Raw genomic sequence first — 22187 nt, 5'->3', positions numbered from 1 at the left:
TACATAATATTATAGGCAAATTTATAGCACGGTAATGTATCGTATGTATTGTACAATACTATATGCACTATAGTATGCCAGCAACTCAACGCTAGTACTTACTTAGCCAAGATGGCTACGATATCTCCACCAACTTACTATTATCGCCATTTATCTTGCTGCAATCTGATCCTAACTTATGCACAAAGGGCACTCCGAGACGCAATTCAAGACGACGCTTGCATTTTATCCGTCATCTTACATGACCCACCCCCAGAACATCAGCAGCTCTATCGCGACACATGACGCCAAGTGTTTTCTTCCTCGGATACAGGCGTAAAAGGAAAGAAAGAAAACAAAGCAAAACAAAGCAAAACAAACAAAGATGTCAATACCTACATAGCAACTAGACGGTCGCTAGCTTCAGGTTTCTATGGCATCGGCATCACCACGATCACCCTCACCACCAGACTACATCAACATCTGGTAATCCAGAATGAAGTCGCTTTGCGACAGATCAAAGGCGGTTTTGCGCGGCGTGTCGTCAGATACTCATGCGATGCGCCTACGTGGGGTCGTTGAATCCTCTTACAAACTTGCATACTTTGGTTAAAGCAAATTGAATCTTAGCGGGGTTTGTCGTTGAGCTGTTTGCGAAAGCAATTGACTGACCACTGACTCGGTCATACCAAATCTAGTATTTTGTTTTAGGTTGGTACGGACGAAACCCGAATATTTTGGCTTTTGGTTTTGAAACCGTTGAACGCGAATTTGCATTATATCTCAGTCATGCATAAAGACGGCATCTAGTCCGGCTCGGGAACCGAAAGAACGCTACCTACATACATGCTACATCCGTTTCCGGCCTCAAATTGTTATTATACGTATTGTACAAAATATTAGTACCAAATGACTACATGTACATCAACACTGAATGTATGTATTCATTGTATTGGAATGCGATAGACAATATGTATCCTATTCGGACACTGCCGGTTTAGGGTCACACGACAGAAATCTGTCCCTACATACTGAGTAGGTAGCCATGGTCCTACTAACATTGAAGTAGGTAAGCAATTAATCTTCTGGATGCTAGGGAGTACTAGGAGACAAGTTGTTAGACATCACATTAGACATCACACCAACCACTGTGGAATGTCTCCTTCCTGACCTACTGAAATGGGTGAGACGATCAATCATTTTGTCCAAGCTATTGCATCATGTACCAAGGTGTATAGACTTTCTCATCGTGAGATCCGCTCATGTAGGATTTACTCTGGCGTATTGCGTGCAAAGATGATGCAAACCCGCATCAAACATATAACATACCATGGATAGTAGCATTACGATTCTAGGCCGACAAGGACTGCCCCATATCAATCCGGCAATTAAGTAATTAAAAAACCCAACAATTCGGGGTCACAATACGCCGTAGGTTACCATCTAATAATGTCTGATTTTTGTGAATTCGCAATTCTCTGCTATGATACATAAGTAGTAATTTGTTTATGACATGGTGGACCCCCTTTTCATTACAGGAGAAGCCATGACATATGTAGGCCATCGAGGTGCTCAAGTCGGCGCGCAAATCATCAAACCTTGAGGAACAGCGAGGCGCTCTTTATTTTAACTTGAAACCTTTATACCTGATATATTCCTATTAATGTCATTCAAGAATATGGAAGATATCATGTTGGTTGGTATCTAGATACCTGCTTGCTTAAATGCGCGGCCGACTTGAACGGCCATGTCCCGCATCAGATTGAAATTACGCACAAAGGCGGTCAATGAAGGAGCAAAGATGATACATAGATGTGTGTGAATGGTTGTTTTTTGCCGACTTGATAATACATATAATATTGGCATACCTAGATAGGTATGTAGTTATCAGTTACCTAGGCAGCTGGCTAACCTAGAGGACAATAGCTTTACATTTGTACACATTAAAGTAAACAGCGACAATGCAGGTAAAAAGGAGTGCAGGAAGCGCACAGTTACTAGCCAATGAGGACCTTGTCTTTCCTTGTCTTTACCTAGTCGCTTTTAAGTGAAACCGAAGATGCTGGAATAGTCGAGACGCAAATCATTGGCCGTCATCATTCTTTGATAATCGTGGGGTTGCATGTAGTTAGTTATGTACCATAAAGTACGTACATCAATACTATGTACTACAAGATGTACATATGTAGGTATCTAAATGCAGATAGTACATAATACAGATGTAGGTACTTCTGTAGCAGCAACGTGTCCAGACTTTTGATGTCGCTTTGTGCCTGGAAGGCGATGCTTCATACAATGACATACATACATATGTATGTACATTACGTTCAAATGAATGTTGTCCTTCAATATCACGGTGCAGTATTAATATGATGTATTTATTTAATGCACATACGTACCTTATCCAACATTTGAACTTGAAGTCTTGAACATTGAAGTTAGAGTGCACATGTACCTACGTACAATGTATGTATCAAAGTTCAATGTTGCTCGTCGATCTCTCCAATCTCCAACTGGAAGCGATAAAGATACTTATACTCTTGGTAACTTCAGGATGCTCCTTCCTGCTTAGATAGTAGTGAAATTTGTTATCAGGTACTGCCTGGAGAAGTAGATGGCGGTGTGGCGATCCTTGACTAGTGGGAGTAATCGCAGCAAGACTATTGTATACGGTGCAGTTGCTAGTGACATTCCTGCCTGCAGTCCGTGCCAGCCCGCGTGGCCGATGATTCGACAAGCTTCCAGCTCTGTCAAGTTCATCAATGTTCCTTCTCAGCTATTTGCCGTTGTGCTATTAGGTAGATTATATATGTAGCTACTACTATAAATATACATATGCATATACATTACATATACATGTATATATTAGGTATGTATCATCTTACTAATTACCTATTATGTACTAACTTCCCAAGTGCTAACCACCTGGCCAGTCTCAATTTTACTTTGATAATACTGTGGCAAGTTTACGGCCGAGCCAAATCTCAATCATTTTATCCGATGTTATTGATATGGTAGTACTTTGAAGAGCCCGGGAGATCTCGACCTGTTCCACCAATATCCCGCCCCCTGACTAGACTCGGCCCAAGTACTCCATTATCAGATTGCGTGGCCTTGCTGTTAACGCTATCTTGCCGTTCTATCGTCATTGCCCTCCAGATGTCTCCAACTGCTTACTCTTTCTAACGGTATCGACACTGTTCCCTTAGCTTTACCTACCTAGGACATAGGTACACGCCTGCACTAATCATTAGATTCACTAGATTCATTACAACCGTCAACGTATTCAACTTCAATTGAACTTGGAGTTATGCATGGTGGGTCTGGGCCAGGCCTGGAGACCCTAATTGAATCTGGCGCTTCAATGTTAGTTATTCTGGTTCTGGTTCTAGCTCTGGCTCTAGCTTTCAATGGCTCTGGCTCTTGTGCCTTGTGCCTTGTGTTCCCCCTTCATTGAAGTTATTACAACGTGTAGTTAGTTATTATTATGTATTGTACCATTCATTGATTTGATACTGCCATACATATTGTAGTACATCAATGATAGTTAGTATGTACAATACATATTAGTTAGTACGTACAGTATGTAGTTCCCTTGTCCTACCCCCCAGTCGCGAACTACGTACAATCTCCACCCAGGCGCAGCACCCTACTGTCCACCACTGTCCACTCATGGTCCACTCTACTTATTCGTTCACGCCATACCTTGACTGAAGTGCCTGCATCGCTCCATGGTCGTCCCACACAGCCTAGCAACCCGGCAGCCCAGTAGGCCCAGTGAGGTAACAGTCACCAACCCACCTCCACACAATCAAGTTCGTTTCGTCCGTTTCCTTCGATCACTCAATCCTATTCATCTCCCCCTTCAGGCCACCTTAGTACCTACATGTAACCCTTCACCATCATTTCTTCGTCCGTTCACTCTCGTCTATCCGTTTCTTACTGCTTCCAATCCTCTGTCCTCGATCGTCCATCCTCAAGCAAGCCCATTAACCCATCTATCTTAATCTTCATCTCGTCGCTCTCTATTCTCTTCTCAACCAAACTAAGCTGTTGCTTAGTGATTCCGTGCATTCCGTTCTCCATCCAACATTGAAGTGACAAATACGTACCCAACAAGAGAAAGGATCCTGGATCTTAGCTTCCTATCCCCATTGTCCATCCTAATTAATAACAAGCTCGCGCTCTCTCCTTCCCTTTGAGCAATCCTTGATCTCTTGATCTCTTTCACAACTCTACCTTCCACCTGATTCCTCCATCCTGTCACGACGCCGCCTCATACGTGATCGATACCATTCAACGAACCGTCTTTGTCTGCTCAACCACTTCATAACTACTGATACCGACAAAACGACTTGCTACACCCATCCGTATTCAACGAAACTAAGTCCCAGATTACTCGACTTGATCGCGCGTTCACCACGTCACCCGCTCTGACTCTATCAACTGATTGCCTGGATCTGTGCAGAAAGAACCAGGAAGACCTCGGAAAAGGACTGATTGCCAAGATATATCCCGTTGAACAAAGCCAGGAGGAGTCATTGACAAAAGAAAAAACTTACTCGGTAACTACAATACTAGGTATCGAGCTAGGTTACGGGAGTCGACTGCTGTGAGAATCCTATTTGGTACTACCTACATAACCGCCAACATCCCGTCTGCTATCTTCCATCCCGTGGCCGACCAGTCACCCAACGACTAGGTCTCTTAGAGCCACACCCGCAAGGTCAACCGTCCCACCGTGTCCGAGACGAACGTACCGACTCGGATATCATCTTATTTTGGATGCTATCTTAAACTAAGAGGGACTGCCGCCTTCGGACATTGTTACCGTTGACTCACCGCTCCACTTATACCACCGCGGACAGCAACATAAGAGCAGCACGAATAACAGACAGGAACTTGTCTTCTAGCTCCACCAACTTCCCTAAAGCTAGTGACAGCCATACTTAAGTCACATACACTCTTTCAGATTTGATACTATCGTATCCATGTCCTTATAACGACCTTTTCCTTTCACTCTTTCAGGGCCACCGGTCCAACATCTATTCACGATTATTCGCCTGTTTTCATTTGTCTACTAAATTCGACATACCCTGCATGAGCCTCTGAACCATTAACGACCTGGAGTTATTTGTTTTCCTTTTCCCACACCAACAACTTGTATATCGCTTCGCAATTCCTCTCGTCGCTCTTCTAACCTTGGGTTGGCACCATATTTTTTTTTCTTATCAACTGTTGCTTCGCTCGTCGCTCCCGGCACCTTCCAGCTGTCTCTGTACCAGATCTCAAAAAAAGTTTGAATTACTTTTCCTGTCGCATTCGGATACCCCTCAATCTCCATATTCTCTTTTCCAAATAGACATCAGGCCAGGGGGAACACATTTGCGCTTATACGATCTTCCGTGGCTCGTATCAGTCCATCCTCCTCTCATTTTTGATATCCCGTCTCACGTCGAGACAACGTCATGGAATGCTTAAGAAACAACTTTCACAATGGCGTTATACTCGATGGGAGATTTCAAACAATCTCCCCTCTTAATCATGGATCCTTCGGGATGGTCTTCATGGCGAAGGACTTGCAAACTAACGAGCTCGTCGCCATCAAATGCTTAACCAAGAAGGGGGCTAGCAACGATATGGGGATCGAGTTCGCCATCGACGAGAATTCCGAAGAGCTTCTTTGCCACCGTCGTCTTGGAGCGCATCCAAACATTGTCAACCTGGTTCACTCGTTCGAAACCGATGCACACGTGTATCTTGTTCTCGAATACTGCTCGCGAGGAGATCTCTATGAGGCTATTCGCACTGGATATGGTCCATTGGAGACTGAGCACGTTCGTCGTTTCATGCTCGAGTTGGTTGACGCCGTGGCATACATGCACTCGAAGGGTATCTATCATCGAGACATCAAGCCAGAGAACATCTTCCTCGATGAGTCAGGTTCGATGAAGCTCGGTGACTTCGGTCTGGCCACTACGGACAAATGGAGCTACGAGTCTACCGTTGGAAGTGACAGGTACATGTCACCGGAGCAGTACGACTCAGCCGGAGCTGGATACTCGCCAGCCCAGGCTGACATTTGGGCAATTGGCATCTGCCTACTCAATATTCTTTTCTCTCGAAACCCTTTTACTTCTCCCACTGAGGCTGACCCTCTATTTCTTGATTTTTCACGCGACAAGCAATCGCTTTTCGATGTCTTTTCCACTATGTCTCAGGATACGTACGAAGTCATCGTGCATTGTATGAATCTGGACCCCAGCAAACGATCTTTGGTCGGCGTTAGGAATGCCCTTAACCGTGTCGTGAGCTTCACCACCCTTGATGAGGCCCTTGACGACTTCTGCACGGCTGAGCACACTGCGATTGCTACTGCCAATCGTGAGCCGCTCCGTACTCCATCTATCCAGAGCCCTCAGATCGACCAAGGTGCCTTCCCGTGGGCCAAGGCCCTGCATGCGAGCCCGCCGATGGCTATTCGTCAACTCAGCGCTATACCTGACAATGAGAGCTACACCGAAGACCTATTCTCCAAGTCGGCAGAGACTACAGATTGGATGTCGGGTTCGGCTCAGACACCCTCGATTTCATCTGTCCTAACTTCCAACTTAGCTGCATCCATGAACGCTCTTAACATGTCGCGACCCATGGCTGTACCTTCTCGCACTTCCGCTCGGGTCTCCCCAATGTCTGGATCCTTGCCCATCACTATGTCCAAGTCTAGGCCCACCCTCAGCGCTATGTCCATGGTGTTTGGCCGTCGAAAGGATGTCGTGTCCAAGAGTTGGAGCGACATGTGGGACGAGGATGAGGAGGAAGATGAAGAAGAGCGCTTTCGTCAAGTTCAAGCGATTAAGGAGCTAAATTCGAGGACTTGGAGTCAGGAGAGCAAGGAGGCTACCCGTACTCCTCGGCAGGATCAGGCATCCTTGCACCGGACGCCAGCGTCTGATGATGAGAAGCCAGTGGCTTCGCCTGTGAACGATAGTATTTCCAACGATATCGACGGAGATTTGGTCGCGGATGGATTTTTCTTTCATGAGCCCGTTGCTGTTGAACAGCCCCAGCAGTTCCCTGCTCGCTACTCGCCGCCGTCCAAGCGCAGCAATGCGGATAAATGGGCGGCGCTAGGTGAACGGCGCCGGGCTTACACGGGTGCATCGGAGCCCAAGTCGCCGGATTTCAACAAGGCCCGACGACAACTTGGATTCGGATTTAATAATTTGCAAGGAGGAATCACCTCCATTGATCACGCCACTCTGAACCAGCAAAACCACAATCGAAATCGGGACCGTGCCACATCACGCGAGTGTCCGTGGAACAAGGGCCGAGACTGGAATTGGCGTAAGGAGAGACGTCATGATTTCAGCGACGTGGAGTGGGTTGGCCACTGGCAGGAAGCTCACTGAGCTATTTCGTCCCTCGCCAGTGTGGTCACTTGTAGTTGTGCTCATCTTTCCGCAAACTTGGAGGTCTTTCTTTTGTGTTTGGGTTGCTGCTGCTGCTGCTTTTTGGGGGTTGTATTTTGCCACGTCTTGCTGTTACTAACTAATTTGCTTGGGGACAAGAAACAGGATGGTTTAAACAAAAAAAAATCACAGACCATGTTCGACGCATGGAGTTGGCTTTGCAATGGTTCTCTTTGGATTGTAGACAGTTTGGCACTTTGGCAGCAGCAAACACCCCAACACACACAAGCACCTCAGCGGATTGATCTAGCTACAACTCGCTCTCTAGGTATTAGATATCTCCAAATTATTCAATAATACCAGAAGTTACCCACTCAACCTCGAGTCGCTATTTTACAATGTGAATTATCCTGTTATCGTCTCTAGCATTTGCTGTGTGAGACGAGATATTACTACTCAGGAGACCAGTTTGACTGTTCAGTTTGACTGTTCACGCGGATGGTGCATGTTTAGATGCTGACTTTAGCTATCACTTAATAGGGGCAAAGTTCTTTAATTCTACTAATTGTGAAGTCGTCGTCAGTAGTATACTAAGTATCCATTGAAAAGCTAACGTGGTAATAAACAATAGACAATAATTGAAGTATAAACTAACTGTCCGCTTCCGCTCCGCATCTCGCTCTCGCTCAGAGCTTTCTTTATCTTATTACAGTCATCATTTCCGGTGTCTTCCGAAGTTCCCAAAGTTCCCACCTTATTTTCACAGCACAAGACCTCTCCGGGCTCCGCTAAATACATAGCTAGCCGGTTCTAATTAATGAATTGAATGGCCCAGATTCATGTTACAGTAGGTAACCAGACCATTTGATTGGAAACGGAACACTCGGTATTATTACTACCTTCATACAGTACATAGATAGGTACACAACATGTAAGGTACGGGAAGAAGCCAAAAAAAAAAAAGAAAGAAAAAAAACACGTGGAGAAATGACTTTGGCTTGAATTTGCCGTGTTGCCTTGATGGAGGGAGAAGTTGAAGTACCTGGGTAGGTAGGTAGGTAGGTATGTATGTATGTACAGATGTACAAACTTGGAAGACTAATGCGCGTTGACGTGTGGATATATTCGCCCTCGCGTAGGCGTATGTAGGTTGTTCGTGTTCGTGGTTACCTACATATTAACATACCTCGGTAGATTTCTGTATGTTGGCTAATAATACATAGTACGTATGGTCACTCGGGACCAGGCAGGCACTACGTTAGGCAGATGGGTAGATCAAGATGTGTAAGCACTTTAGATACGTTGTGTTTTTTTCCTTTTTTCTAGCCAGGTGTAGTGTAATCAGGACAACAAGGTGTTGTATAAACTCCCCCTCAAAAAAAAGGGCATGCAATGAACAATACTTACGGGACTTTGCAGGTCGGTATCTGCCTAGCTTACCATTAGACTGGGTCCCAGAGGGAGTAGTAGAGTGCATGTGAGTGAGAAGCATTGAAAGTGATCACGATCGAGCTACGACTACGTACTATGTAATTCTAGAACAGTTTATTTGTACTATTGTGCTATCTATGGCGTGCATAGGTAATCGGATGAGATCAAAAGATCAACCCAAAAAACGACATCACGATGATGTTTGTTTTCCGTTAGTTATCGTTTTGTCTACCTACATGGGTAGGTACATGGTACATACCTAACCTAGGTAGTTATGTATGTAGGAAAGGGAGTAGACGGCGCTTATAGGCACTTTAGCTCGAATACTATTTTCAGGACTCAAATAGAATAGTTGGATAATCGAGTCAGGGAGCCTTTTGGCCGCTATACCTTTCCTAGGTTAAGGGAAGCAACTGTACCTACTAGGTATTCAAGGGGGGGAGGACAAGGGCCTACGCGGTAGGCTGAAGGCGTACGTATTGTACATATGAAACATTCGCGATCGATCCAAAAGTCATGCTGCCTCTATTAATAACCACCTGGGCATTTTAAAGCAAATGTACTAAATTAGTATATTTTCTATTTATTTAACCTACAAAGGTCAAGGTCTAGGTCTGGGTCTGGGTCTGGGTATACACACGCATTGCGTTGCTGGCTGTTTGTTCCCTTCTCTGATGCAGGATTTCGGGTGACGTGGCTCAAGCCACCCCGAATCCCTAGGCCGGACACCGAGCCGTTTTTAAATCAAAAAGCTGGGGCCGGGTCGGGCTGTCATGTAGGTATAGGAAGGGAATACCAAGCTGCCCATGTCTTCCTCTTGTTTGTGATATATAAATTGCCTACCTAGGTAGGTAGGTAGGTAGGTATCAATCGCTATCGAGTGAGAGTCACTCCTACCTTAAGAATGTAGTTAGTATCAAGTGTCCAAGGCAGGCCGCACCAGGTAGTCATATTCATAGGAGTTTACTGAACTATGCTTGGTCTTGCCTCCTTTTTCAGAGTAAAGCTAGATATATAGTACTAGGTATATATGAACTACACATGCAAAGAACGGCCAAGTCTTCCTTCAAGCTCGCAGCATGCCTCTCTTGATCGTTCGTTCATTCGTTCATTCGCTCACTCGTCCGCTCGTTTCAACTCTGAATAGACTCATTTAGTTTTATACCGTGCCCGCCAAGCATACTAGCTATCTACATTCTCTAGCAACCCATAGATACTAGAAATAAAGGAGCAGCAGCAGAAACAGCAGGCATTAGAAAACCACAACTATGGATCACGATCACGATCACGACCACATAGTTAACACAGAGCTCCAAAAGGCCGAGTACGACGAGACCAACCGGTCCATCAACAAGCCGCGTCCCTCGCCGCCACCGTCGCCGTCAAAACGTCCCATTTCTGTATCCTCTTGTACCCGCTCCTCCCCTTCTACCGGTCCATGTCTCGTCTGTCGTAAGACGCTCCTGTTGAGCTATTTCAACTGCTGCGCCGTATGTCTCAGCGTGATCGAGTGCGGGCAAAGGCGTAAAGACGACGACGACGACAACGACAACGACGAAGACAGACCTACCCGCAACAACCGCCCGCCCATCCTACCCGTCTCCGAGCGGCATCCCTCCCCCCCGCCTCCCCCACCCCGTCGGCTATCCTCGTCCACGACCCTTGGCCCACGGCAAGCGGACGACGACGACGACGACGACGACAGGCGGGCGCGACACTGCGACAGCGCATACTGCCGGTACACGCACCCGCGGCTGCTGATGTGCCTGTTCGTGGCGTGCGAGCTCGTGCCGTCGCTGGGCGGGCTGGCCCTGCTGAACTTGGCCCTGTACCGGCACAGCTGGGTGCTGCTGCGGTTCGCCGGCATGCTGCTGCTGCAGTGGTGGCAGATCTTTATGCTGCCGCGGCAGGTAAAGGCTTTTCCAGTTTTCTCTTCGTACCTATCTCCCCCCCCCCTCCCCCCTCCCCTTTTCCCCAGGTGCCTGCCGGTTTACATGTCATCAAAATTCAATCATCCCCCCCCCCCACACACTTTGCTTAGTAGGTAGTGATCTTGACTAAAACGAAATAATACTAACCACTCGTCGTCACCATCATTATTATAGTGGCACTGCGGACAGTCCATCGTGACGGGCCAGCTCGCCGCCTGCCTCTTCATGGTCTAGTTCTACATCGAGGGGAGCCGGCAGTGGCGCTGGTGGGAGCCCCTCGCCATCAGCACCGTGCTGCTCAAGATCGTCTTTCCGTGGTAGCTCTGGATCGACCAGAGCCCCCTTCATTCTTCTGTTCTTTGATTTAAAAAGAAGAAGAAGAAGAAGGGATATTGCCATGCTTCTGAGCATATGGCTAGGAAAGGGGGGGGGGAGGGCTTGTGTATGTCTAACCAACGTGTATAGGGGTATGCGCCGGGCGTTGGCGGGTTTGGAGGGGGAAGGGGGGGAAGGGGGGGGAGGGGGCTACGGTGTGTCCGGCCGGTACTGTATCTTTCGAACAAAGACATGGATTAGAGAATAATGATTCTACTCCTAGTGTGTAAGATGCTTTACAATTGTAAACATTTGGTAACGTGCTGCAAGACGATGTCAGCACACCCCGATTATTAGATTTGGCATGACTGAATTATGTGTAAATACGAAGCCGTGAGTGCTTTTGATGCCGAATAACTAGACCCGTAGACACATGCATACGAAATTAAATGCTTCCGTTTTCGTAGATCATTAGTCACAGTCAGCATTAAAGACATCATACTTAGATTTCCAAGTACTTCGTAGGTTAAGTACATGATTACGCATTACCCCCCCTTTCTCACCACCCCCTTTTCCCAGTCCATGCTAAAACAATAACTTTTCAGTGCCCTATTTCAATATCCGCAGAACCCCAAATTTTCCTAACAAGATGCGATGATTTTCTGCTGATCGACGCTATGCTTTTGTGAATGTATATATGGATATCAACCCTTTTCCTGCTAACTATTGAATGTCGTTACAACATCCCCAAAATGCCTATCTACATATCATCAATTTGCCCCTATAAGCTCTTTGGGTAGGAATGCCCACACTGTTCCAATGATAGATAAGGTAAGAGATATGAGCATGACAGTCCAAGTAAAAATTCGCTCCCGCACGCTAATTTCGTGACCGAATAGCTTCAAATAGAAGGCCAAGGGGAGCCTGAAAAGCTGTTAGCCCGTGACTTATATAAGAAAATGCCATCACTTACGTTACACAAATAGTGAAACAAAGAGCGCTACCCATAAATGCCATTATGGTGTCAAATGCTGGGAAGAGAATGGCGATTCCTAGAAAGACTAGAAGCGTCAAAATTCGGACAAGAGCTTTGAGAATTCCTCGTGAGCCACTGGAGAGCCCGACTAGGGGTGTTTCTCCCGCGACAACTTGCTGGCGAAGACCGAATATCACTTCCAACGTGGCGACAATTGGTTGAGAGTTTAATGGGACTTTCGTTAGGGGGATGATCGCGATGAAGATCACAAGAAGAACATTCAAAATATTAGGGTATCCAGAAATTTCGAGAATGTTACTTGTGATCTCCTCACGAACTCCCTCCCCAAACATGATCAGCCCTATGACAGCTACTGCACTGTCTACTATCATCTACATATAGTTAGTATTTATGGAGATTGACGTTGTTTATTACGCCTTAGAACTTACAGTGAAGCTAAATGTGTATGTGACCGCCTGCCGAGTGTCAGTAGGGAATGATACCCACGGATATCAAGATGCTGCCATACCTCTTTGTAGCGATACGGATGTCGCATGTCGCGGTATATCTGTGAGTCAATTAGTCTACCTACTTATATTTCTCGACCGAAACAAGCTTACATTGGGAAACACGCTGTGCCCACCCCAGGGGGACATGAGAAGCCCAAAGGATAGAGGTAAAGTCAACCAGTTTTCAGGAAATAGATACGTCGTTGCAGGCTCGATGAGAGAGCCGGGGGCGTGTGTTTTCAATAAGCCGTCCAGTATAACAATGATGGCAACTAAAATAGCTTATCAATATCGTATATCAGCTAGATGCTTCGCGGGAGACGACTTACTACTTAAGCAGGAGACCACCCCGATGAAACTAGTGAATGACAGAACTGACAGAGGAGCAAATTGAAGAGGTATCATGATCAAAGTACAAACAACTTTCCATTCTGTCACACTCAATGTACCCGGAAATAAGAGTGCCAGCGAGTCGGCGAAAAGCACGATGAGGGCAACGCAAGCTGCAAGCAATTCCAGGGTGAATAACATTGCTGTCATGATGCGAGCTCTCCTGCCGAAGGAGATGAAGGCTATGTCAGAAAAGGTAATCATGGAATGGTCGAGATCCATGCATTTCGCTAATAATCGGGCTGTCCAGCTGGTCACCGCGGCGCAAAGAGCCAGTGCGATGAGCCCACAGATCCAACCAGCATACTTCAACCCCATAGGTAGACTCAGTAAGCCAACACCAATTAATACACTGAACTGAAATTTAGCAATAGCCCACAAGTGCAAAAGGGGGCTCACTCACTTAGTAGAGTTCACAACAGTTTGGGGTAAAGTTGATTGGCCAGACACCGCTAGCACTATTCTCCCTTCCTGTTCAACTTCTTTGACAAATATAGGCGGGCGTTCTCCGTCGGGTGCGTTGGCGCCTGATTCCCGTTGTTGGCGCCACAGGTCCGCAGCGTGAACCATGGAGGAATGAGTAGCCGCTGACTCAACAGTGCCATAACTCCGAATCGAGCCATAGCTACCAACCAGAGGACTCACGGACAAATGTGGTGGCACAGAGAATATGGAGTTGCTACGAACTGAGCCAGATGGGGAAGCTCCTCTATAAATTTCGCTCCCTAAGCGCTTTCGTTCACCTTCTTGACCTTCAGTTCGCGATGGGGATATCCCTTCTGGTCCCGACTCTTCGTGATCGACGGCATCAGGCAAATGACCTTCTACGAGATCTCGCCTTAGAAGCGAAGTTCTAGGACCTGCTTCAATGTCACGCCTATTATACGGACTAGGGTCCACCGTCTGAACCGGCTCTTGGTCGGGAGCAAATACGAAGGGCGGTTGCTGGGGTATGATTTCGGGGAAGACGGCGGCTCGTTGCCAGCTCCTACTAAAAGATCTGATACTGTTGACGCCGCCCATATCAGTCAGCGCAGCGAGGCGGTTCGTTACAGACGATCTATGCGAATCGATAATTAGTCTACGAAGCTAGGCGATTTAGAATATAGGTGCGAACCTTCGTCTTGGGCGCGGGCGATCTTCATCGTATTCATTGTGATAATCGCCCAATAGGGCTTGGTCTTCGGAAGGGTCACTTTGGTTTCCAATAGACGACGGACTGTCACTCCGGCCTGGTGAAGCCCTGTGATGGTACTCATCCCACGATGTGGGCTGCCTCGCAGCCATTACTAGATTCAAGGTGACAGAGCAGGTGGCAGGAGTATGAAAACACGAAGGGAAAAAAGCAATTGGATTGTCGTTAATTAAAATTGTAAACAAGTACTGCAATCTAAAATCATAAGAACTTGACAAGGTGCTGGGAGGAAGGGAGGCAAGGATGCTGCTATTAGTTGGAGGGCTAGCGATATGCAAAACCTACTCGAGTCGTTCAACTATGAGACACGAGATGGAGTAGGAGTAATGGCGGAAAGAAGCGAGGAATATATCACATTAATGTAAAGGAGAAGCCGAAGTAGAAGAAGCCTGGGGAAGACTCGGGATGTAATGGAAAACTACCCAAGTACCTAGGTAGGCGGTTGGAAAAGAGATAAACGGTATCTACCTAGTAGGTAAGTAGTAATGTTGACAGTCATATCTCTTCCAGGTTGTAATCTAGATAGTTACATGTACTAGGCTACCTAGTTAGTATTTATCAATCTATACTTAAAGATAATGGTGGGGCTACCTACTAGGTAGTCAGTTTGTATCTAGTTCTAGGTATCGTACTTTCCTATAGAAAGATGCTTCAAATGGCGTCGAGGTTAACTAATTATTTCCTCTATTACACGACTTGGCTTGCAAGAAAAATACTGTACATACCCTAGGTACCGTACTTACTTACACATACATACTTGCCGGTGTGGAGAATGGGGAGAACAGGGAGAATAATCGCATGATTTGGCTCATCGCACTTGCTTGTCTTCGACTGATTTGGGAACTGGCTTTGTAACTCTCCATCTAGTTCTCTAGCAGTCTGGGAGGTCGCGACGGACATATCACGACGATTCCAATCTTATTATATCATTGGCCAATTGATGCAAAGAATTATGGAGAATGCTAACAATCTATCTTCTTTCTCTGAAAAAAAAAGGACCCGTGAGCAAGGCTGATTGTGTCACACGTATCACACATATTTACTGTCTTGCAAATTTTTCTCATGCTATGTAGTATGTTCTGATAGTGGCCATTGCAGTTGGTTCGCATGCTCAATCTCGGGATGCTTAACAACGGCCTTGGTTTGAGATCGCTTTTTGTCGGCCTAAATTTGACATATCCCTGGATAAGACAAAAGTGTTAACGGAAACTGAAAGCAAATGCTGGAAATTTCCTAGATGCAATGTAACGGATTATTATTTTCATTTTGAGAAGGAAACAGAAGGTTGTAATGGTAAATGATGTCATTGATACTAGGTAGGTACTGTATGGGGTAACACTTCAAGGTTAGATATCGGTAACCCCTCCCCACGTCCAAGCTGCAGGTGAGGTCATGCGACGCGGACCTTTGTGTGAGCCTTCAGCCGCCCATAGCGGTAGAAGTAACGTTTGATTGGCTGATCAGCTACTCGATCTCCGATATGGTTTAACGTGAACAGGTTAAGCAACTTATGGTTGACTGATAGGAACTTATAGAGGTATTGATAAATAACGCCGACGTCGTTCGGTATATTTTGCACGCTGGCTATATAGTGTATAGATACAACCCAGGTATCCATAAGCTACCTACATAGTAGGTATTTATTCGTTCTAGAACACAGGGTAGGCTTAGGGATAATCCCACGTAAGAAGAACTTACACCGTAACAATTGAAGGAAGCTGGAAGCTGATATAGCTGGAGGTTTTATCTAGACTTATATCTCCGAGGGAATGCAACATCTTGACTGTTTATTTGGCATTGTAGGATAATTGGTTGTCATGTAAGATGAACTATCCTAACGTAAGGGTGATTGACGCATTTATTTGAGGCTGACGGGACAAATTGGCACCCAAATATTGAAGGAATAAGGCTCTCTTATCTTTATTAAAGAGGAGAAATCTAAGCCTCATGACTCAAATGGGCCAAACAGGCAGATCAATGAAATGGTGAGAGATACAATAATTACTAGGTAAGTCAGGTAGTGAATGGGTAGTGAATGGGTAACAAGGCCTACAAGGTTGCCCACGTATGCAGGTACGGTGCCTAATTGCGTAGCAACTTGTCTGCCTGTAGATAAATTATCGGGTTAGTAAGCCTCATGGAAGGAACGAAATCTGGCTTGTTTTATTGCTTTTAGGCGCCTACAATGTACTGTAGGCTGCTGTACAATACTAAAGCTGGCTGGCTGGTAAAGCTAGGTACCTAGTAGTTACTGTGTAGGTTAGGTAGCAGGCTATGGAAATAATTGGAAGGTATGGTGTGGCGGGCTCTGGGCACTGTGGTTTGAACCCACCTGGTCCGAGCTCCTCATCCACCTCTCGTCATCAACAGCTCAAAGTGTAAACTCCGAACTTTGATCACTTCTTCCCACTACACACCTCACCCTCTACTCGCACATTTGTGTCATCGCGGAAATCTTTTCAACTTCTTCATAATATTCATCAACAACCTCGCGAAGGATTTAACCTTTCTTTGCGATTTTCCCCCATTTCCCATCTTCGTTTTTGAGCAGTGCTCGCACCTCTTTCCACCCACCTTATCCACCTACATTTTCCACCCACTCTTGAATTACGACAAACACATTCACCCGCCTAGCAATTAATATGGCGCCTGATCCCGATCACAAGAAGAAGGCCAATTTGGCGTGAGTATTACTCAAATATAAAATAATAATCGTGGGCAAATCATTTGGCTAACCTCTCAATTATAGCGATGTCTCCGGCGCTGAGCCCAAAGACGTATGTTGGCGAGCCTCATACCGATGTCGTTTACGACTAACAATGAATTACCTAGGAGAACGATACATCCACGGCTATCCTCAAGAAGAAGAAGAAGCCAAACCAGTTGATGTATGTATCGTCGCTTCACGGGACATCTGACTAGCATTTACTAATCAATCCATGAAGGGTCACCGATGCCGTGAACGATGACAATTCTATCATTGCCCTCTCCAACAACACCATGGAGCAGCTCCAGCTGTTTCGTGGTGATACCGTCCTCGTGCGAGGCAAGAAGAGAAAGGACACCGTATTGATTGTTCTTGCTGATGATGATCTTGACGACGGCAGCGCCCGACTCAACCGAGTCGTCCGTCACAACCTGCGCGTCAAGCATGGTGATATTATTACTATTCACGCATGCCCAGATATCAAATACGTAAGTTTATTTTCTCGTTAGTGAAAGCATTAATATAGACTAATTCGAAAAACAGGCCAAGCGTATCGCGGTGCTCCCTATCGCTGATACCGTTGAGGGTCTCACCGGCTCCCTCTTCGACGTCTTCCTTGCCCCATACTTCCGAGAAGCGTACCGACCTGTCCGCCAGGGTGATTTATTCATCGTTCGAGGCGGCATGAGACAAGTTGAATTCAAGGTTGTGGAGGTTGACCCTCCAGAGTATGGCATCGTTGCCCAAGACACCGTGATCCACTGCGAAGGTGATCCTATCCAACGCGAGGAAGAGGAGAACAACCTCAACGAAGTCGGTTACGACGACATTGGTGGCTGCCGCAAACAAATGGCTCAGATTCGTGAGATGGTCGAACTACCTCTACGCCACCCACAACTTTTCAAGTCGATTGGTATTAAGCCCCCGCGTGGTGTCTTGCTTTACGGACCTCCTGGTACCGGTAAGACTCTCATGGCTCGGGCTGTGGCTAATGAGACTGGCGCTTTCTTCTTCTTGATCAACGGCCCCGAAATTATGTCCAAGATGGCCGGTGAATCCGAATCAAATCTACGAAAGGCGTTCGAGGAGGCCGAGAAGAACTCGCCAGCCATCATCTTCATTGACGAAATTGACTCTATCGCCCCAAAGCGAGAGAAGACAAATGGTGAAGTCGAGCGACGTGTGGTCTCTCAGCTTCTTACCCTGATGGATGGCATGAAGGCTCGATCTAACGTTGTCGTCATGGCTGCCACCAACCGACCTAACTCCATTGACCCAGCGCTGAGACGTTTCGGTCGTTTCGATCGGGAGGTCGATATCGGCATTCCTGATCCCACTGGTCGTCTTGAGATCCTTCAAATTCACACGAAGAACATGAAGCTTGGTGATGACGTCGATCTCGAGCAGATTGCGGCCGAGACTCATGGTTACGTCGGTTCTGATGTCGCCGCTCTCTGCTCGGAAGCTGCCATGCAACAAATCCGAGAGAAGATGGATCTCATTGACCTTGACGAAGATACCATCGACGCTGAAGTACTGGACTCGCTAGGTGTCACTATGGAGAACTTCCGATTTGCCCTTGGTGTTTCGAACCCGTCCGCTCTGCGCGAAGTCGCTGTTGTCGAGGTCCCCAATGTCCGATGGGAAGATATCGGAGGTTTGGAAGAGGTCAAGCAAGATCTCAAGGAGAGCGTCCAGTACCCTGTCGACCATCCCGAGAAGTTTCTCAAGTTTGGTCTTTCTCCATCACGTGGTGTCCTATTCTACGGCCCACCTGGTACTGGTAAAACAATGTTGGCCAAAGCTGTTGCGAATGAGTGCGCAGCAAACTTCATCTCCGTGAAAGGTCCTGAGTTGTTGAGTATGTGGTTTGGTGAGTCTGAGAGCAACATTCGAGACATTTTCGACAAGGCCCGCGCTGCTGCTCCTTGCGTGGTTTTCTTGGATGAGTTGGATTCGATTGCCAAGGCCCGTGGTGGATCTGTTGGTGATGCTGGCGGTGCCTCTGACCGTGTTGTCAACCAGCTTCTGACTGGTAAGTTTCGATAATATACTCTACTTGGAAGTCTCTTACTAACCATATTTAATAGAAATGGACGGCATGACCTCAAAGAAGAACGTCTTCGTTATCGGAGCCACGAACAGACCCGAGCAGCTTGATCCGGCTTTATGCCGTCCGGGTCGTCTCGACTCGCTAATTTACGTGCCATTGCCCGATGAGGCCGGTCGCCTCAGCATTCTCTCGGCCCAACTCCGCAAGACGCCAGTCGCTGGCGATGTCGACCTTAACTACATTGCATCCAAGACTCACGGTTTCTCCGGTGCTGATCTCGGATTCATCACTCAGAGAGCTGTCAAGATTGCGATCAAGGAGTCTATCACTCTTGATATCGAGCGACAACGTGCCCGTGAAGCCGAAGGCGCTGGCGACATGGATGTCGATGAGGATGTTGAGGACCCTGTTCCGGAGTTGACCAAACGCCATTTTGAGGAGGCTATGCAAATGGCCCGAAGATCCGTCAACGACGTAGAGATCCGCAAATACGAGGCTTTCGCTCAGCAGATGAAGAATGCTGGACCCGGTGCGTTCTTCAAGTTCCCTACCGCTGTTGGCAGCGGTGATGGTGCAGCTCCTGGTGGCGATAACAACTTCGGCCAAGCCGGTGATGATGATGGTCTATACGACTAAGCCCAGTCACGCATTGAATTTGGTGGTCAATTAACAACTGCTCCTGTAACCTTATCTCTTAATTGCCGTGCGCCTCTACACGATCCACGAAACCACGTTTTACTTGGAACTACGTGGACATGATGACGACGTCCTACATAGTTGCAGTTCAGAAAAGGGGATTGCATTTCTAATAGACTTGGGGCCGTCAGTTCCGGGAACGGAACAAGGCCGATTTCTTTGCGCGATGAAAGTCATGGCTTTTAATGCTGGGCAAACTTGCCAAAAATGCTGTTAACCCCCAACCACGATGAGATATGGTACCACACACATGCCGCCTTGCGGCAAGCACAGGTAGTCTACGATAGATTCATAAATTGACTTTACTTTGCCCGTATATGCCATGTTTCTGTCTACTGTCTATTATTCATGATTTATTAAGAAGGTGAGCTACGTATTATCTAGGAACCTACATAACCTAGGTTAGGTACTTATCAAGTCGTACGCGGGTATTCGTAAATTAAACGGCTTGGTGAAGGTAAGTAGTCGTTCTAAGGTCATCATGAGGATTATATACCCTACACTACTGGTGCGACTAATGCTCATTGTCCATACGTCCCTAGGTGCATATAAAATTGCCTGCGTGGACAGCGTACCCCGTAAAACCGACTCGCGCAACTATACCTATATATATTTAGATCTAGGTGCCTAGGAAGTTACCTACCTACCTACACAGTCGTTCTGGAGCAAAGTATGGAAAATGGAACAATCACTTGACATTACTGCGGACTGAATCGAAAGGTGAGAGGGAGAGGGAGGAAAGGGGGGTGGGGGGTACCCGGGTGCTCCCCCCCTGGTTATTCTCCTTTGCTAATTACTTCAATCGATCGATCACTTAGTAGGTATACATAAAACTAAAAATAAAGAAAGAGGGAAAAAAAGCAAAAAAGCAAAAAAATCAAATCCTGGGTTGCTTAAACGCCAACGCCCTCTTTCCCCCCTTTCCTTCCTTCCGTCCGTGTGTGTTTCCTCCTCCTCTTTTTACCATGCCGTTTCCGGGTTGAGTTGGGGTGGTTTTGGTTTGAGTTGGGGGTTCGGGAATAGGGGCCTTTTTAAAAAAAAAGGAGGGTGGGAGAAGGAGAGGGAGAGGGAGAGGGGGATGGGGAGGAGAAAGGGGGGAATGATTATGAGTGATGTTTCTGATATGCCGCGACCGCAACCTCCTGCCTGACCACCAAGTCCATATTTCCCCCATATGCGTGCCGCGTGTTTGTTTTCGTGTGTCTATGTGAGTGTGGATGTGTATGTGTGTGTATGTATACAACAGCTCTAACCAGACCATGTGTAAGGAGAAGAGCTCTCGGTCATGGTGTCGCTGTCGCTTTCGCTGTCGCTGTCACCGCTGGTATCTCCATCCTAGTCGACGTCGTTGTCGTTGTCGTCATCAGCGGTCTCGGAGTCAGCAGTGTCGTCATCGGCCAACGCGTCCGCGTTCTTCTAGCCCGCCGTCGAACCGTCGTCAACCTCACACACGGATTCAAGACACTCCCGCACCACCTTTAACACGGCGTCCACGACTGCCTGCGGGATCGCTAGGTTGCCGTCCGAACCGCTGCTGCCGCCCGCGCCCGTGCCGTTGACGCTGCCTGATTTGCTGCCGTTCGCGCTGCCACCGTTCACGGCGTCGCCCCCGCTGCTGCTGTTGCTGCCATTTGCGCTGTCGGAGGAGGAGGAGGAGCCGTTCAGGGCCGAGGTCGTCTCTTGCCGCACGTCCTCGAGGACGCGGCGCACGAGGGCTGGGAAGGTGGCGACGTCGCCGCTGCGCAGGAGGGAGAGGGCGTGGGACTGCACGGCGGAGGGCCAGTTGGAGGGGTGGGAGTTGAGGGAGTGGAGGAGGTGTTCTTGGATTCTAAAAATAATCAAATTAGTTTGCGGAGCCTGCGACCGTGATAAGAGGGGAGAGGAAGAAAGTAGAAAGAAAAAAAGAATTGAAATTTACACATACTTTGTGACATATCCTTCCCGTAATAGGAGCATGTTGATCTGGGATCGAAGATCTGGATCCATTGTTGCGGGCGTATACGTAGCTGCTGACGCTGGGACCTTGACGAGCGTCTGCGGTGGATGCGACATTGTTTGATTATGTGCACCTGGGTAGGTAGGGTAGAGTAGGAAGGGTGGAGGAACTGGTCCTCCTCCTCTTTCCTAGTGTGATCCCTGGTTGTTCTTTTCCAGGCCTACAGTGGGAGCGGACGAAGTTACCCGGAAGTTTATTGTGACGAAGGAAGGAGGGAAGCCTAGAAGCTCAGTGACGGTTTCGGTGGAATGCTGGATATTCCGTGATGATTTGGTGGGATCGTAGTGTTAGAATGGGAAGGAGATGACGAGGCTGACAATTCTCGGGAAACTTTGACAGGACAAGGCTGAAATATTTTAGCTTCGTTCTCAGTGGGTGGAAACAAATCTAAGGTTAACTAGTCAGGTTCCACTCTCTTGTTCCACTCTCTTGCTACATAGGCAGCTACTAGGGTACCTACTATGTGAGACTAGCTTGAGAGGGTTAGTCGCTAGTTAAATGTGGCTGGTGGGGCGCTCTATGATAAGCCACCCGACAGCTTCAACTCTACTGCCGAGCCTATCAAACCTAACCTACCGCACGCTAAAACAAGCCATG

The 22187-nt window shown here is 47.2% G+C and overlaps 5 protein-coding genes across 5 annotated transcripts; 3 read left to right on the top strand and 2 right to left on the bottom strand.

Moving 5' to 3' along the window:
- Positions 1-5447: 5447 nt before the first annotated feature.
- On the top strand, positions 5448-7391 carry GGS25DRAFT_512798 (kinase-like protein; the record flags this gene model as incomplete). Its single annotated transcript, XM_049262822.1, has 1 exon — positions 5448-7391. The coding sequence occupies one exon, from the start codon at positions 5448-5450 to the stop codon at positions 7389-7391; it is 1944 nt and encodes a 647-aa protein (XP_049119804.1).
- Positions 7392-10090: 2699 nt separating this feature from the next.
- GGS25DRAFT_517933 (uncharacterized protein) lies at positions 10091-11074 on the top strand (the record flags this gene model as incomplete). Its single annotated transcript, XM_049263458.1, has 2 exons — positions 10091-10732; positions 10988-11074. The coding sequence occupies 2 exons, from the start codon at positions 10091-10093 to the stop codon at positions 11072-11074; spliced, it is 729 nt and encodes a 242-aa protein (XP_049119803.1).
- Positions 11075-11553: 479 nt separating this feature from the next.
- Positions 11554-14481, bottom strand: GGS25DRAFT_111734 (transmembrane amino acid transporter protein-domain-containing protein). The gene is made up of 8 exons (XM_049256048.1): positions 14061-14481; positions 13347-14003; positions 12883-13295; positions 12665-12825; positions 12574-12612; positions 12494-12520; positions 12042-12436; positions 11554-11992 (listed from the first exon to the last, which is right to left on the bottom strand). Exons 1-8 carry the CDS (start codon positions 14228-14230, stop codon positions 11839-11841), a joined length of 2016 nt encoding a protein of 671 aa, XP_049119802.1. The 5' UTR covers positions 14231-14481; the 3' UTR covers positions 11554-11838.
- Positions 14482-16496: 2015 nt separating this feature from the next.
- On the top strand, positions 16497-19910 carry GGS25DRAFT_474415 (AAA ATPase). Its single transcript, XM_049259627.1, has 6 exons — positions 16497-16821; positions 16888-16915; positions 16971-17026; positions 17084-17333; positions 17389-18880; positions 18936-19910. The coding sequence occupies exons 1-6, from the start codon at positions 16781-16783 to the stop codon at positions 19532-19534; spliced, it is 2466 nt and encodes an 821-aa protein (XP_049119801.1). The 5' UTR covers positions 16497-16780; the 3' UTR covers positions 19535-19910.
- A 1019-nt stretch (positions 19911-20929) lies between these two features.
- Positions 20930-21646, bottom strand: GGS25DRAFT_517930 (uncharacterized protein; the record flags this gene model as incomplete). The annotated part of the gene is made up of 3 exons (XM_049263457.1): positions 20930-21010; positions 21068-21422; positions 21519-21646. 3 exons carry the CDS (start codon positions 21644-21646, stop codon positions 20930-20932), a joined length of 564 nt encoding a protein of 187 aa, XP_049119800.1.
- Between the last annotated feature and the right edge of the window lie 541 nt (positions 21647-22187).

Source organism: Hypoxylon fragiforme (assembly GCF_022984875.1).
Source record: "Hypoxylon fragiforme strain CBS 206.31 chromosome Unknown GGS25scaffold_2, whole genome shotgun sequence".
NCBI classification, from domain to species: Eukaryota; Fungi; Ascomycota; class Sordariomycetes; order Xylariales; family Hypoxylaceae; genus Hypoxylon; species Hypoxylon fragiforme.
This window is presented reverse-complemented; position numbering and strand designations above follow the sequence as displayed.

Excerpts from the sequence above, each read along its gene's own strand:
- GGS25DRAFT_111734 (XM_049256048.1), bottom strand. The coding sequence starts at position 14,230 with ATGGCTGCGAGGCAGCCCACATCGTGGGATGAGTACCATCACAGGGCT. Across the intron at positions 14,004-14,060 it reads CGCCCGCGCCCAAGACGAAG|ATCGTCTGTAACGAACCGCC; the intron begins GTTCGCACCTAT and ends CGATTCGCATAG. Across the intron at positions 13,296-13,346 it reads ACTGTTGTGAACTCTACTAA|TGTATTAATTGGTGTTGGCT; the intron begins GTGAGTGAGCCC and ends ATTTCAGTTCAG.
- GGS25DRAFT_474415 (XM_049259627.1), top strand. The coding sequence starts at position 16,781 with ATGGCGCCTGATCCCGATCACAAGAAGAAGGCCAATTTGGC. Across the intron at positions 16,822-16,887 it reads AAGAAGAAGGCCAATTTGGC|CGATGTCTCCGGCGCTGAGC; the intron begins GTGAGTATTACT and ends TCTCAATTATAG. Across the intron at positions 16,916-16,970 it reads CCGGCGCTGAGCCCAAAGAC|GAGAACGATACATCCACGGC; the intron begins GTATGTTGGCGA and ends TGAATTACCTAG.